Source organism: Rhinatrema bivittatum, chromosome 8 (assembly GCF_901001135.1).
Source record: "Rhinatrema bivittatum chromosome 8, aRhiBiv1.1, whole genome shotgun sequence".
In the NCBI taxonomy this organism is placed as follows: domain Eukaryota; kingdom Metazoa; phylum Chordata; class Amphibia; order Gymnophiona; family Rhinatrematidae; genus Rhinatrema; species Rhinatrema bivittatum.
In genome coordinates this window covers 211720040-211737626 of record NC_042622.1, presented here as the reverse complement: position 1 = coordinate 211737626, position 17587 = coordinate 211720040, and the positions used below count along the sequence as shown (strand labels likewise).

Sequence of the window (17587 nt, the reverse complement as noted above, 5' to 3'; positions counted from 1 at the left end):
AGTGATGTTTTTCGCGATGATCGGTGCCTTTTTTTCTCAAGCACCGATGTGGATTTTATGGATGACCAAGATGGAGTCGGTGATAATCGATCACCACTTCAGTCAGGACGACATTCGAATAATTACCTTTTTGGCCACTCTAGCCAGAGATGACTGAGTTGATGGAAGTAATTGAATATTGAAGAGATGTTCCATTTTCTCCTGACAGGCCCATCTACCTTTGGCTGTCATCTCGGCACCTTCAGGACAGGTGGACACATTATGAGCCTCGCCCAAACACAAAACACACTAGATAAGCGGGTTGGTGATGGACATGGTACGAGGGCAGTTCAGGCATTTTTTAAAACCCGTTGCCATTTTGAAGGCCGGACAGCCGTCGACGACCTTCTGACAGTAAAAAAGTTTGAAACGGTATCGACCAGGGAAAAAAAACAAAAACAAAGTATTCACCGATCAGTGGTGAAAGGGAGACCCCTATGAAGGGGATGGATTTGAGAAATTTTTAAAACTTTTTCTCTGAGGAAAAACTGTGTGAAACAATCACACGAGGCTCCTTCACCGCGTTGCTAACTGCAGCACGGAAAAAAGAAGACTGAAGGGAGACCCCTGTGGCTCGAGGGATCATGGCATGCTGGGCATGCTCAGTGGCCTCAGTGTGTCAGTCAAAAGTTTCTAGAAGCTTTGACAGAAAGTTTTCCATGATAAGGCTCCGTCCAGTGATATCACCCATATGTGAGGACTATCATCCTGCTTGTCCTGGGATAATAAGAAACTTTTCATGCAGCAGGTGTTAGTGTGAATCCTCTGAATCCTGGGGTGGAACATGTTGGAGTCATTTTTTGTTACTTTTGCTGAGGATGTATATAGAGGATAGGCCATACGGATTCAGAGTTTTCACCCAGACACAGACTAATTTGAAGGCCACAGGCCAACCTTTGAGTGAGCTCCTATTTACTGTCTTGCACTGTGAAATATTTACGAACAGGCAAGAGTCTGTTTATTTAGTTATTCCATTAGATCTATGATGAGAAAGGCTGAGAGAGAAAGTGAAGGCCACATAGCTGTGCCTGAAATTTGATAAGAAACCAAGACCATCAGGGTTTTCCACAAGCATCTGTAGTGTATAAGGAGAGAGAGAGAGAGAGAGAGAGAGAGACAGACAGACAGACAGCGCGAGTCACAGAGAACTTGGGACGTGATGGTACAAGCCGATCCTTTGGAAACGTAAGCTATTTATATCTATGTAGCAATTGTTAGTATCTACCATTACTACTTCTGTGTAATCTGATTTTGTTTGTTCTATCCTCCTATTGTTCAAATAAACTCACTTTCCTAAATACCTGGAATCGTGATGTTGGGAATAAGCTCCTGGTTTCAAGCTCCCAGATATAATCCCAGTAATTGCGTGTGTTTATATGGGATAAGCCCCTCAAGTAGCGCCAGTTTAAACCTCAGTGAGATTATCCCCTCCCCCTCCCAGGTCAGAGCCCCTGGGCAGGATACCAGAGTGCACGGTCTGAACCCGTAACACCAGGTAGGGCATAATGTAAAATGTTTTTAAATACATACATACATATATACATAAGAAAAGTGCCCAAAATGTGAAGTTTTCAAGTCAGTCTTCTCTACTTGCCAGCACACGGCACAAGCATAAGAAAATTTAAGTTACACAGCTATTAATTATATGCAAACCTGATTACGTATTGCAAATTACAAAAAAAGGTTTACAATGGGATATGGACAAATGTACTCTTGGCAGTGGCTCAAGCCATAGTACTACCATGCAGCATGCCCACAGTGAGTCTGCTGTCTGGCAGGGTCAGCAGAGTTTTGGAGGAAGGGTGCCATAGAGGTGATTTGCTCGAAACAAAGCAGAGGGGGACAAGAGCAGACGCTACTGTTGGGGCTCCGTATTAAGAAAACATAGCAACAGACTTATTTCCAGCACTCAGGTCCAGCAAAGTACAGTATTTATGGTGCCCAATCACAATCCTCTGAGGTGAGTATGTTTACATAAAAAGGAGGAAGAAAATAATATTTTTAAAAATCCAATAATTACTAAAAAAACAACAACAAAAAAAAAACACACACTAGGTTTCTTTTATTATTCTAATTGTCATTAAATTCCTGAAATACTGCAACATAAATTACTTTGTTTTTGGCAGACTTCCCCTACTTAACCCCTCAATTCTGAATCTAAGTGACTCAGCTATGCAGATCCCCATCAGAAACCTAAGCAGGTATCGCACCAACTACAGCATAAGAGAATTCTCGGGACATGGAATCATAATTAAAACGTGCACTACCTTTGTTCCACAAAACATGCAAAATCTCAGACAAACAAGGCAACCAAAACACACATCTGATCAATGCTTACCTCAATTATACAATTCATTTCATTCTGCTGGGCTTCCAACTGGCTCCGAAATTCATTTTGAATCTCCAGCAATTTTAAATTACAACATGGTTTTCCTGCATGCTCCTCCGCCATCTCTTCCCTTTGTGGCTTCTTCGACTAGCCAGACAAAGAAAAAAATATGACTTTATCTAAATGAAGAAAATAAAGATAATTTCTTATCTAAAGCTTAATAAAGGCACTTACATGGACTCGCAAGTGCTACACACCCCTCTTTCCAACTCTCTCCATTCCTCCATCTTTTTCCACAGCCTTCCCCCTTTCAGAACTCTTTCCTGCTTCTTTTTTCTCTCTTTCTTCAAACTAATAGCCTGTACTGTAGAGACAGCCTACATTTGTCTCAAAGAGGAACCACGGTCCTAAGTGAACACTTCAGAACATAAATTGACAGGTATTTCAATAAGAGGAGAGAGTGGCGGATGGAAGCTCAATGTATTTGGCTGCCATCCTCAGCAAGCGATTAAGGTTACAGAAGGAAAACAAGGATAAGTTCTCACAAAGCTGCCAGTGAACAGATAGGACCAGGGAAGATGGTATAAGGTTATATAGAAGGAAAATAAATGCCTGGAAGGCCACGAGTACAAATGCTCACAGACTATATTAGTAGTCCCCACCCTGGTCCTAGAGGAACCCCTTGCCAGTCAATAATATTGTAAATAAGGTAAACCTCAATTGCTTTTCAGACAGTGTGTTCGTGAGGAGCTAAGTAAACTTAAAGTAGATAAGGCGATGGGGCCGGATGGAATATATTTGAGGGTACTAAGGGAACTTTAGAGATATCCTGGCAGCTCCTCTGGCTGACATTTTCAATACTTCTTTAGAGTCTGGAGTAGTTCCGGAGGATTGGAAAAGGGCAGATGTGGTTCCTATTCATAAAAGTGGAAGTAAGGAGGAGTTTGTGAACTAAAAGAAAATTACTTCTTACCTGCTAATTTTCGTTCCTGTAGTACCATGGATCAGTCCAGACGGTGGGTTATGTCCCCGTCCAGCAGATGGAGTCAGAACAAAACTTCTGAGGGTGCTGCTCTATAAGCCAGTGCACCCTCAGCATGCTCTCAGTATACAGAATATCAAAGCCAAAGCCAGATAAATGTGGATAATGATGAATCAAGCTATATAAACCCACTGTATATGGGCAAGACACAAACTGTGATAAAAAAAAACTGAAAACTAACTTGCAAACAGAACTGTGGGGCAAAGCCCCTGAACATAGATGAGAAACAGCTGAATTGAATAAACAGAGACAGAAGCTAGTTTGAGCAGTAAACCCCCAATTTTCTGAGGGAGGGCGTCTGGACTGATCCATGGTACTACAGGAATGAAAATTAGCAGGTAAGAAGTAATTTTCTTTTCCCTGTACGTACCATCCCTGTACGTACCAGGATCAGTCCAGACGGTGGGATGTACCCAAGTGTCTCTAAAGAGGGTGGGCCCCTAAGAGCTACCCTGTCCCCAGAGTAGCCGGAGGACAGCGACTGGAGCTGTAGTCTGTAGTGTCACGCGAAAGTATGCAGAGACTTCCAAGTGGCTGCTCAACAGATCTCCTGAACGGAAATAGATTGACTTTCCGCCCAGGAAGCAGTCTGCGAACGGAGGGAGTGGGCTTTAACCCCCAGCGGGGGCTCCCTACCCACTCCGATGTAAGACGTTACAATGGCCTCCTTGAGCCAGCGAGCGATGGTTGTCTTTGTGGCCTTATGACCTTTCCGTGGCCCTGACCAGAGGACAAAGATGGTCTGAAAGACGAAATTCATTGGTGACCTCCAGGTAGCGAATCAGTGTGCGCTTGACATCAAGTCTTCGGAGATCCCGTGAGTCCTCCGTAGAGAAGGAGGGCAACTCTACCGTCTGATTCAAGTGGAAGGCAGAGACCACCTTAGGAAAAAATGAAGGCACCGTGTGTAAGGACACACCAGAGTCAGTGAAACGGAGGTAGGGTTTTCTGCATGATAACGCTTGTAGTTCTGAAACTCGACGCGCAGAGCAGATGGCCACGAGGAATACCGTCTTGACAGTGAGGTCCTTGAGGGTAGAGGAACGCAGGGGTTCAAAGGGAGATCCTGCTAGGGAGCGAAGGACCAAATTGAGGCTCCAGGAGAGTCAAGGAGTCTGGACCGGAGGCCGCAAATGCCTAACTCCCCGAAGGAAACGAACTATATCAGGATGGGACGACAAGGACCCGTGGTCCTGTAAGGCCCCCAGGGCCGCGACTTGAACGCGAATGGAGTTGTAGGCTAGGCCTTTGTCCATGCCGTCCTGAAGAAACTGGAGGATCTGAGGCACAGAAGCCGCCCTCGGGCGGGTAGAGTGTGAAGTGCACCAGGACTCAAAGACGTGCCAGACACGCACATAAGCGATGGAGGAGGATGTTTTTCTAGCTTTGAGGAGGGTTGCGACTACCGGATCCGGGTATCCCCGGCGTTGGAGGCGCCACCTTTCAAAAGCCACGCCGCAAGACAGAAGCGTTCTGCTTGGTCGAAAAATACTGGTCCTTGGTGCAGGAGTCGCGGCAGATGCCCCAGGCGGAGCGGTTCGTCCACCGCTAGGTTTATCAGGTCCGCGAACCACGGCCAACGCGGCCATTCCAGGGCTACGAGGATGACCGATCCCTGGTGTCTCTCTATTCTTCGAAGGACCTTGCCCACTAGTGGCCAGGGTGGAAATACATAGAGCAGCAGATGAAGGAGCCAAGGAAGGACCAGTGCATCCACTCCTTCTGCGCTGTGGTCCCGTCTGCGACTGAAGAATCTGGACGCCTTGGCGTTTTGAGCAGTGGCCATGAGATCTAGGTGGGGGATCCCCCAACGCTGAATGAGAACTCGTATTGCTTCCTCGGAGAGCTCCCATTCTCCTGAGTCCAAATGTTGTCGACTCAGGAAGTCTGCCTGGATATTGTCCACCCCCGCAATGTGTGTGGCTGCCAGATGGGAGAGATGTCTCTCCGCCCAAGACTCAGAATGTCTGTTTCCAGGGAGACTTGTTGGGTCCTTGTGCCCCCTTGACAGTTGATGTACGCCACAGTGGTCGCGTTGTCGGACAGTATCCGGACCGCTCGATGCTGGACGAGCGGGAGAAATTGCTCCAGTGCCAGGCGCACTGCCCTTGTTTCCAGCCGATTGATTGTCCACGTGGCCTGTTCCTGTGTCCATAGCCCTTGGGCCGATCTTGACTGGCAGACTACCCCCCAGCCGGTCAGGCTGGCGTCCGTGGTAACCACCACCCAGTCCGGAATCTGCAGAGGCATTCCCTGAGCCAGATGGAGCGGGTCCAGCCACCACAGGAAGCTGTCCCTAAGGCACTGGGGGAGCAGGAGGACAAGCTGATAGTCCTGAGACACCGGTTTCCAGCGAGAGAGTAGCGCCCTCTGTAAGGGGCGTAGATGTGCGAAAGCCCAGGGTACGAGGTCTATGGTGGATGCCATGGATCCAAGGAGTTGCAGGTAATCCCAGGCCATGGGGGTTGGCAGGGCAGAGAAGCGAAGTACTTGTTCTCGAATTGAGTGCGCCCGATCCAGACACAGGTAAACCTTGCCCTTGGCCGTGTCGAAGCGCACCCCCAGGAACTCCAAGCTCTGTGATGGGAGGAGGGAGCTCTTGGAGAAGATGATCACCCAACCCAGGGATTGGAGAAGTTGCACCACTCGAGAGACCGCTGCATGTTCCTGAGCGAGAGTCTTGGCCCGAATTAGCCAATCGTCTAGATACGGGTGAACCAGAATGCCTTCTCGTCTGAGGGCTGCCGCTACCACCACCATTACCTTGGAAAAAGTTCGGGGAGTGGTCGCATGACCGAACAAGAGCGCTTGAAATTGAAAGTGCTGCCCCAGGATCTTGAATCAAAGGAACCGCTGATGCTCCTGGCGAATGGGTATGTGTAGGTAAGCTTCCGTCAGGTCTAGCGACGCAAGGAATTCCCCTCTGTGGACCGCTGCTATTACGGACCGTAAAGTTTCCATCCAGAAGTGAACTCTGAGTGACTTGTTGACCATTTTGAGATCCAGAATCGGTCGAAAGGAGCCATCCTTTTTGGGAACCAAAAAATAGATTGAATAGTGGCCGGAACCCACCTCCTGTGGGGGTACTGGAATAATGGCCCCAAGAGCTAGAAGTCTGTCGAGGGTCTGGCAGACCACGAGCTGTTTGTGCGGGGATCCACAGGGGGAGAAAAGGAACCTGTCTCTCGGGGGCCTTACAAATTCCAATGAGTAGCCTCGTCTTAAAATGTCCAAGATCCACTGATCCGAGGTGATGTGGACCCACTTCTTGTAGAAGAGCGAGATGCACCCCCCGATCCTGGGGGTCGAGGAGTGGGCAACTCTGGCATCATTGAGTGGACTTGTTGGAAGCCCCGTGGGCCACCCGTCCCTGGCTGGTCTACGGCCTCGAAAGGACAGAGTCCACAACTGAGACCTAGCGGAGGAAGTCCGAGGTGTCGTCTGCCTGGTGGCGCGGGATCTACACTGCGTCCGGAAACGGTTTCTGGAGGGATTAAAGGACCTGGAAGATCTGGATCTGTCCTCAGGTAGGCAGTGTACTGCATTTTCCCCCAGAAGCTTGGTGATCTGGTCTAGATCCTCCCCGAAGAGGAATTTACCCTTAAACGGCAGAGATCCCATCCGTACCTTAGATGATGAGTCCGCTGACCAGTTTCGGAGCCACAGGAGACGTTGTGCCGAGACCACTGATCTAGCCAGTACTCTCACTAGGTCGTAGAGGGCATCAGCTCTGTAAGCGACAACTGCTTCTAGGCGGTCTGCCTGAGAGGCTTCCTCAGGAGGTAGGGCCTGCAATGTCAACAACTGCTGCACCCAGCGAAGACCTGCCCGCTGTGCAAGGGAGGTGCAGAGGGTTGCTCGAATCCAGAGGGCGGAGATCTCAAAAACCCTCTTGAGGTAGACCTCCAACTTCCGGTCCTGCAGGTCACGCAGCGCCGTGCCCCCAGTTACCGAAATGGTTGTACAGTTCGTGACCGCCGAGACTGCAGAGTCCTCTGTCGGGACCTTAAGGAGGTCCAGTAACTCCTCAGGGAGGGGGTAGAGCTTTTCCATCGCCCTGCTGACTTTCAATGAGGATTCGGGTGCATCCCATTCCCTGGCTATCAGTTGCATAAAGGTAGGATGGGTAGGAAAGGCTCTAGCTAAGGGACAGAGGCCCGCCAGGACCGGATCCCCCTTCTTCCCCGAAGCGGAGGGTCCTGGCACTTCTTGTGGCGCGTCAAGGTCCAGCTCCTGAAGGATATGGGGAATGAGGTCATCTAGCTCTTCCTTTTGAAAAAGGAAGAGAGATGGATTGGGTGCTGAAGAAACTCCCGCTACCGGGGGGAGTGCCAGTCCTACCCGGGAAGCCCCTGCCGATGAACCTGACGTCCTGGTCCCAGGGGTATCCCCCACCCTAGGGACCTTAAGCGGTGGAGGTTCTGACGCTGGGTCTAGAGGATGGCCCATGCTTGCAAAGTACGCGTTGTGCATTAAAATCATCCATTGTACCTGAAGACCGGAGGATAGCAAATGTAACCCCAATATTTAAAAAGGGCTCCAGGGGCAATCCGGGAAACTACAGACCGGTTAGCCTGACTTCAGTGCCAGGAAAAATAGTGGAAAGTGTTCTAAACATCAAAATTACAGAACATATAGAAAGACATGGTTTAATGGAACAAAGTCAGCATGGCTTTACCCAGGGCAAGTCATGCCTCACAAATCTGCTTCACTTTTTTGAAGGAGTTAATAAATATGTGGATAAAGGTGAACCGGTAGATGTAGTATACTTGGATTTTCAGAAGGCATTTAACAAAGTTCCTCATGAGAGACTTCTAGGAAAAGTAAAAAGTCATGGGATAGGTGGCGATGTCCTTTCGTGGATTGCAAACTGGCTAAAAGACAGGAAACAGAGAATAGGATTAAATGGACAATTTTCTCAGTGGAAGGGAGTGGACAGTGGATTGCCTCAGGGATCTGTATTGGGACCCTTACTTTTCAATATATTTATAAATGATCTGGAAAGAAATACGACAAGTGAGATAATCAAATTTGCAGATGACACAAAATTGTTTAGAGTAGTTAAATCACAAGCAGATTGTGATAAATTGCAGGAAGACCTTGTGAGACTGGAAAACTGGGCATCCAAATGGCAGATGAAATTTAATGTGGATAAGTGCAAGGTGATGCATATAGGGAAAAATAACCCATGCTATAATTACACAATGTTGGGTTCCATATTAGGTGCTACAACCCAAGAAAGAGATCTAAGCGTCATAGTGGATAACACATTGAAATCGTCGGTTCAGTGTGCTGTGGCGGTCAAAAAAGCAAACAGAATGTTGGGAATTATTAGAAAGGGAATGGTGAATAAAACGGAAAATGTCATAATGCCTCTGTATCGCTCCATGGTGAGACCGCACCTTGAATACTGTGTACAATTTTGGTTGCCGCATCTCAAAAAAGATATAATTGTGATGGAGAAAGTACAGAGAAGGGCTACCAAAATGATAAGGGGAATGGAACAGTTCCCCTATGAGGAAAGACTAAAGAGGTTAGGACTTTTTACCTTGGAGAAGAGACGACTGAGGGGGGATATGATAGAGGTGTTTAAAATTATGAGAGGTCTAGAACGGGTAGATGTGAATCTCTTTCGGATGGTAGAAAGACTAGGGGGCACTCCATGAAGTTAGCATGGGGCACATTTAAAACTAATCGGAGAAAGTTCTTTTTCATTCAATGCACAATTAAACTCTGGAATTTGTTGCCAGAGGATGTGGTTAGTGCAATTAGTATAGCTGTGTTTAAAAAAGGATTGGATAAGCTCTTGGAGGAGAAGTCCATTACCTGCTATTAAGTTCACTTAGAGAATAGCCACTGCCATTAGCAATGGTAACATGGAATAGACTTAGTTTTTGGGTACTTGCCAGGTTCTTATGGCCTGGACTGGCCACTGTTGGAGACAGGATACTGGGCTTGATGGACCCTTGGTCTGACCCTGTATGGCATTTTCTTATGTTCTTATCGTCACCTTCCAGCTGGGCCACCAGTAGGGGATCATCCGGACCCTGCAGTGGATCCACGAGAGATGGATCGGGTGCTGAAGAAACTCCCGCTACCAGGAGGAGTGCCAGTCCTACCCGGGAAGCCCCTGCCGATGAACCTGACATCCCGGTCCCAGGGGTATCCCCCACCCTAGGGACCTTAAGCGGTGGAGGTGCTGACGCTGGGTCTAGAGGATGGCCCATGCTTGCAATGTACGCGTTGTGCATTAAAACCACAAACTCTGTGGTAAAATTAGAGGGCCCCGAGAAGAGCAATGCAGGCGGGTCCCCAGGCTGCCACCTGGGGACCAGGGGCCGCACCGGAGAAAGAATCGGCGGTGGATTGTCCAGGAGGTCCTCCATCTCCTCTCCCTCCGGCGCTGCCCCCGAAGTCAAAATGGCCACCGTTCCCGCCATAGATGGGATGGGGCCGACCCAGCAAAATGCAAGTGCGCAACGTCGCGTGAAGAAGGCCATCTCGTCAGCAGCGAGGTGCCCTCCCCATGAGGGAGGCACCGTGAACACATCCCCTCGCAGGAGAGCCGGGACCCCAGCTCTCCACAGGCATCGCAATGCTGAGGTTGCGGCATAATGGCCGCGACTGAAAATCAAAAAGAAGGGGGGGGGGGGGGCTGCGAGGAAACCGGTGCCGCAGGCAGCAGGAAGACGTGTCTGCTGTGCCCTGGCCCTACTGTAGAGCAGCTTGCTCTCCTTAGTCGGCGGCCCTGAGGAATGCGTGTCTCGGGGCCGCGGGCCGAATCACGGCAAGGGGGGGGAGGGGCTGACCCCGTCAGCGATCACCCCCAAGAGAAGCAGGTCCACAAACCTAAAAGAAATAAAGAATTCCCAAGATCTTACCCCAGACGTCACTCACAGAGAGAAAGAAGTGGAGAAAACCAGGCAAACACCAAGGGCAGAGCTGATTGCAAGTTCTGAAGGGGCAGTGCTTGAGAAATGAACTAACTTGCCTCTTTTTTTTTTTTTTTAAAACAACTTGATTCACCAACACAGAGTAAAAGAAAGTAGAAACAAGGAAAGAACCACCAAATTCTAAAATCCCAGGGAGCTAAGGCTCCCTAGCTCCTATCTGCTGGAGTCAGAAGAATACTGAGAGCATGCTGGTGCACTGGCTTATAGAGCAGCACCCTCAGAAGTTTTGTTCTGACTCCATCTGCTGGACAGGGGACATAACCCACCATCTGGACTGATCCTGGTACGTACAGGGAAAGGCCAGTTAGTCTGACCTCTGTAGTGAGCAAACTAATGGAATCACTGCTAAAACAGAGGATAGTGCAATTTTTGGAATCCAATGGATTGCAAGATCCAAGGCAGCATGGTTTTACCAGAGGTAAATCTTGTCAGATGAATCTGATTAATTTCTTTCATTGGGTGACCAGAGAATTGGATCAAGGGAGAGCACTAGTTGTAGCGTACTTGGATTTCAGCAAGGCCTTTGTCACGGTTCTGTACAGAAAACTTATAAATAAATTGTGCATTCTTGGTATGGATCTTAGCGTGGCCGACTGGGTTAGAAACTGGCTGAGTGGGAGGTGACAAAAAGGTAATGGTGAATGGAATTTTCTCAGAGGAAGGGGTTGTTACTAGCAGGGTGCCTCAGGGATCGAACCTTGGACCAGTTCGTTTCAACATTGCTATTAATCAAGTTTACTTAGGGAATAGCCACTGCTATTAATTGCTTCAGTAGCATGGGATCTTCTTAATGTCTGGGTAATTGCCAGGTTCTTGTGGCCTGGTTTTGGCCACTGTTGGAAACAGGATGCTGGGCTTGATGGACCCTTGGTCTGACCCAGCATGGCAATTTCTTATGTTCTGATGTTTGTGAGTAACATAACAGAAGGGTTGTCGGGAAAGGTTTGTCTTTTTGCTGATGATACCAAAATCTGTAATTGGGTGGACAGCCAGGAAGGAGTGGAAAACATGAGGAGGGATCTAGTGAAGCTCAAGAAATGATCTAAGATCTGGAGCTAAGATTTAATGCTAAAAAAATGTAGAGTAATGCATTTAGGATGTAAAAACCTAAAGGAAAGGTGAAGTACTGGAGGTGAAATTCTTCTAAGCACAAAGGAAGAGTGGGATCTGGGAATAATTGTATCTGATGATCTTAAAGTGGCCAAACATCTGGATAAACAATGGTAAACACCAGAAAGATGCTTGGCTGTATAGGCAGGGGAATGGTCAGCAGAAAAAGGGAGGTGATACTGCCCCTGTGTAGGTCCCTGATGAGGCCTCACTTGGAATAAATACTGTGTACAATTCTGAGACCACACCTTCTAAAGGATATAAACAGGATGGAGTCGGTCCAGAAGGTGGCTACAAAAATGGTCAGTGGTCTTCATTCTAAAGCCTATAGGGATAGACAAAGATCTAAACAAGTACACCCTAGAGGAAAGGCGAGATAGGGGAGACATTCAAATATCTCAAAGGTTTCCATGCACAGGAGGTGAGTCTTTTTCAATGGAAAGGAGGCTCTAGAAGGGTTATGAGAAGAGGATGAAAAGAGGTAGACTCAGGAGTAATCTTAGAAAATATTTCTTACAGAGAGAGTGGTGGTTGTATGGAACAGCCTCCCAGTGGAAGCAGTGGAGACAAAAACAGTATCTGAATTTTAAAAAGTATGGAATAAATACTGGGATAGTTGTTCGCTTGGTGACCGCGGAAACCACAGCGTCCACCTTAAGGAGAGCAAAAGGTTCCAATGCCTGCTCCAGCACCAAATAAATCTTTAACAGGGCCCTTTCCACCTTGAGACTGGAATCAGGAAAACTCCATTCCGCCTCCACCAATTTCTTTACCGATATGTGGTACGGGAAAGCTGTGCATACCATCAAGAACAGAATTGGCCCCCTTTAAATCAGATTCCTGCTGGGGGGATCTTAACCCCCCAGGACCTGATAGGCCAAAGGCAATAAAGCCTCAAATTTGTCCTTCCAAAAAAAGCAAGCCACCTTCGGGTCATCCCCCTCAGGGACTGAGGCGAGCAAACTGTCCCCTGGGTCTGGCCCTTTGGTCCCCGGATCCATTGGGTCATCCTGATCACGGTTCTCCCCGGGGTCCCCAGGAACCTCGAGCGTAACGACCGACTCCTCCTGACCAGTACCCGAGGGAGGAGGACCAAGCAGCCGCTGGACCTGGGAGGTTCGCCAGAGCATGAAGCCATGTTGCCTGGGGACCCCCGAAGGGCTTTCGGCCTGGCGGATGGCAAGGTCCTGGAAAACTGAACCCTGCACTCTGCTTGCTGCCTTGCCAAATAGGCATCATGCAGCAGCAGGACAAAATTCAGAGAAAAAAGGCCTCAGCAGGTCTGTCCCTCCCTGCAGGGGGCTGGGAGCCAACAACCTATGGCTTACTTCGGAATAGGCTGGGGACAGTCGTTGGGAAGCGTCCTCCTCCTTCCCCTCCCCCCCCCCCCCCCCCCCGTGGCGCAAAAACTGCCGACGAAGAAAACAAAATGGCTGCGACGAGTCCACCCCGCCGGAGCACCCCGCATAAAGGCCCTGACGATTAAGAGGAGCACAAGCAGAGCCACAGGCCTTGCATGCCGACCCGTGGGTCACTGCACCGGAGAGGGAGGACTGCCTGTGCCAGAAATAAACCTACTTTACTCAGAGATCAGACACCCCCCCCCCCCCCCCACACACACACACCGAAGCCTGAAAGGAAGAGGAAGCCACCTACATAGCAAGCCTTACCTGTGCTCAAAAAAAAAAAAAAAAAAATGTTAGAAGCAGAAGTTAACAAAAACTTTATTATGGAGGGAGCAGCCTAGACCTGAAATATAAAAAGAATAGCGTGCCTCTTTTAGAGGAAAAAAAGGGGTATCAGAGCCTGCAGCCACCAGAGCGGCCTTGTGAAGTGGAGGGATCTGGACCACCAGATTTACATCCCCACGGGCGCACAGGTCGAGCACACAAAGGGGTCCCAGACCCCTGGCTCGCCTGCCTCAACTGGTCAGGGTAGAACCCCATAGCATTTCAAAAAGCAAAAAAAGACCCTCGGGAAGAAGGCTCAAAAACAAAAACCTGCCCAATCCACAGAACTGCAGGTTTAGCACAATCTCCCATCTGCTGGAGACAGAGAAATACTGAGGAACTGCAGGTGGAACTAGGGTTTATCAAGCAGTGTCAGTGAAACTTTCTCTGTCTCCATCTGCTGACAGGGATGCATAAACCCAGAAGTCTGGACTGATCCGGGTACATACAGGGAATGCTAAATTAATTGGACGGATGGGCATTCTGAATGGGCCAATTGGTCTTTTTCTGCCATCAGGTTTCTATATTTCTATAACCTTGGAAAAGGAGTGAGCAGCTGTCACTAGACCAAAAGGAAGTGCCTGAAACTGGAAATGGCCCCCTAAAACTCCAAATCTGAAAACTTCTGATGGTCTTTCCAAACAGGAATGTGCAGATATGCCTCGGTAAGATCCAATGATACCAGAAATTTCTGACCGCTGCAATTATAGACCAGAGAGACTCTATATGAAAATGGGGTACCAAGGATGCATTTACCTTCTTCCTATCTAAGATGCAATAATAAAATTTAAAAAACCAAACCTATATAAACAAGAGAACCTATTGTTCGACAACATTCTATGTACCTAAAGAAAAAGGAAATTGTAGAATGGTGATGTTAAAAAATTAAATTTGTGAGGGGAAAGCTTTCAAAAAGAGCCAAGTTTTAAGGCTTTTTCTGAAGGAAGATGTAGAGGGGTCAGTTCTCAGAGAAGATGGTAGAGAGTTCCATATATGAGGACCAAATATAGAAGCAGCTATAAATTTAGTGGATGCTCGGTGAACTTCTTTGTTGGAAGGAACTGACAGTAAGCCCATATCTGATGAACAGAGATTTCTATTAGATATACATTGATAAAGGGGTTTTTGTAACCAAGTGGAGTAATCGTTATATAACGCTTTATGGATAAGCATAATAATCTTGTATTGAGACCTAAAGGAAATGGGAAGCCAAAGTAACTGATTGAGAACTGGTGTAATATGATCAAATTTTCTACAATTTGTTAAAGATCTTGCAGCAGTGTTTTGGAGCAGCTGTAGGGGTTTAATGGTGGCCACAGGTAAGCCTATTAAAAGGGAGTTGCAATAGTCTAATTTAGAAAAAAGAAGGGATTGTAAAACTGTTCTATAGTCTGGGAGGTGAAGTAAAGGTTTTAGTTTTCTAAGAATTTGAAGTTTAAAAAAGCCTTCTTTAATTAAGTTGTTAATATGAATTTTAAAGTTCAAATCCTTATCTAAGATGATTCCAAGGTCACGGACTAATGTAGATATTTTATATTTGAGCATTAATGTGGAATCTATAGTAGGCAATGATAACTTGTTAGAAGAAGAAATCCTGTTTTATTCTGATTAAGGGATAGCGCCATTTGAGATAGGATGTTGTTATCAGAAAGATATAGTTCCCATTGAGTAAATGTATTATTGATGTTGTCTTAATTGGAAGTAATATCTTAACATCATCTGCATAAAGGAAGTATGAAAGGCCTATTTTATTCAGATAGTGGCATAAAGGGAGCATGTAAATGTTGAAGAGAGTAGGTGAAAGAGAAAAGCCTTGAGGGACTCCTTGTGGAAGGGGTATAAGGTCAGATGTTTTGTTTTTATATGCTACATTGAAGGAACGATTAGAAAGAAATGAATGAAACCAGTGAAGGATATTACCATTAATTCCAATTTCTTTTAGTCTATGGAGACGTATCTTGTGATTGACCGAGTCAAAAGCAGCAGAGATGTCAAGAAGAATCAAGATGAAAGAGGTTCCTTTGTCGAATCCTCGATGAATTGTATCAAAGTAATTAGTAAAGATTCAGTGCTGTGGCCCTTCTTAAAACCATGTTGAGTGGGAAAAAGAATGTTCTGGTTTTCTAAGAATTCCGAAAGTTGTAAATTAACTGTTTTTTCTATGATTTTTGTAAGGAAAGGTAGGTTGGAGATGGGCCGGTAATTAGATAATATTGATTGATCCAGATGAGGCTTTTTTAGTATTGGTTTAACTATAGCACATTTAAGGGAATTTGGAAGGAGACCTTGTTTGAGAGATAGGCTAACAATATTTGTGATGGTTTAGCTAAACAATTTGGAATTAGCTTAAGGATTTTTATTGGAATGGGATCAAGTGGATGAGCCGCTGGGTTGATTTTCTGGATGATGGATTCAATCTCATAGGAGGCGATGGTCTCAAATTGTGACCAAATAGGAGTAATAGAGGATGAAGGTGTCAAAAAAATCAGAATTGGAAGGTAAATTTATTGGAGCAAGTTTTGATATTTTGTCTTTAAGATAATGAGCAAATTCATGACTGGATATTGATGGAAAATCTTTTTGTGAATCATAATTACTAGGATGAATCAGTTGAGAAACATAATCAAAAGTACTTATCTACTGGTATCTTATGAACTACAGATTCCCCCAGGTGTTTCACCAACTTCTCCAGATCCTCCCCAAAAAGAAAAATTTACCCCTAAAGGGAAGGTCGCCCAATTGCACAACCAGGGGAGAAGTAGAGCCGATACTGGGGACACCATGTTTCTAGCCACAGTACGCATCCGCAGTAAATGCTAACCCGATTTCAGGCATTCTGCCTTCTTCTCTGACAGTGACTCATCAGAGTCAGCTACCAGGTTTGCTTCACCACATGAGTCATAAAACTGCTGCACACAGTTGCCCGGATAGCTAAAGTTGAGACTTCAAATATCTTTTTGAAATGAATTTCCACCTGCCTATCCTGGGAAGCCCTCCAGCACAGCCAGCCAACGGGATAAGTAACCGCCGAGTCGAAGGCATTGAACTCCAATGCCTCCTCTGGAGGCAGACACAATGTAGCTATAGCTCTGCCCACTTTCAGACCAGATTCTGGAGCATTCCATTCTGCAAAGACTAAAGCATTAACTGTATGATGGAAAGGCCCTAGCAAGACCTCCAAGCCCTTCCAAAATAGGATCCTCTCCTTCCTCTTCCACATCAGCTTTATTTTCCTTAAATGCCTAGCTTGGCCAGAGCCTAAGGTAATATGATGGGCAATCTGTCCCTTTTAAAAGATGCACCAATTTTTGGTCATAACTCTCAGCTATAGGAAAGTTGCTTGCCTCCAGAGAGGATTCTTATCTTCATCCCTATCCTCTGGGATGTCTGCAGGAATATCTGCCTGTAAATTTCCCTCAAAAACCACCAATTCAATATCAAAATCTGCTTCCAGTCTCCTCTTCTTAGAGCAGGACGGAGGTAAAGGGCTCCCTGAAGAAGCTTTCCTGCAACCAGACTCATTGGAAGTAGTCTCTTTTCTCACCGAGTATGCCTTATGCATAAGTGGTATAAACAGGAGAAAAATGGATCTGTAGCATTCTCTTCTCCAAGATCAAGGCTAGCAGAGGCCCCCACCCTGTACTAGTACGCTGAACCCTTACACCTCCAGCAACGAGTCAGAATTGAGGGTCCAAACCAACTTCAACCAAATCCCCCTGCACCGTAGGGGAAAAGGCCAACATGGCTGCCATTTCTGTTCTGCTGCTGCTTTCCTGTGGCAGAACACTGAAGCTTCGTGGCAGCTGCAAGAGCTCTTGAACCCACCCCTCCGACTGTACATCCCTTGTCTAGGCCCGAGGAGAGGATCTTGGCCTGGCGATCTCCACACGCCAAACATCACGTCCCAGAGTCTGCGGGAGGGGCCATGACAGAATCACCATGCGGCAGAAAAGCTGCAACTGCCTGCATAAAAACAATGCCTCTAATCACCTGCACAGTGGGCAGGCTATCTCACAACTTCCACTCCTGTCTAACTCCCAGAAAAGCTATGCCATGATCTTCTGGGTTTTATTTTTCAACTATTAAACGGCACAAAACCCTCCTCTCAACAGAGAATAGAGAAAACCCTTTTAAAAAGAGAATACATTCCTTGTGCAGTCTTCACCCAGAAAGAAGAGAGTAAAGGAGAACAGCAAATGAAGGAAACACCACCACTGGCTATCAAATCCTCCTCAGAAAAAGGGTACAAGCCCACCAAGAGTGACTGACCTCCTGCTCTGTCAGGAGGATGGCCTTTAAACAGGACCTAACACCACTGGGAGCAATTTTTCCACCAAAACATCCAACTGATAGGTTCACCTGCCCATGGGCAGCGAACAGGGTG

At 46.9% G+C, this 17587-nt stretch overlaps 1 protein-coding gene across 1 annotated transcript in view; it reads right to left on the bottom strand.

The window, feature by feature from the left end:
- SPDL1 (spindle apparatus coiled-coil protein 1) overlaps nucleotides 1-17587 on the bottom strand; it is a 123330-nt gene that overhangs the window by 104285 nt on the left and 1458 nt on the right. Inside the window, exon 2 of the mRNA XM_029613004.1 lies at nucleotides 2378-2515. Coding sequence (XP_029468864.1) covers nucleotides 2378-2491 — 114 coding nt within the window. The 5' untranslated portion in view covers nucleotides 2492-2515. The remainder of the gene's footprint in view (nucleotides 1-2377; nucleotides 2516-17587) is intronic.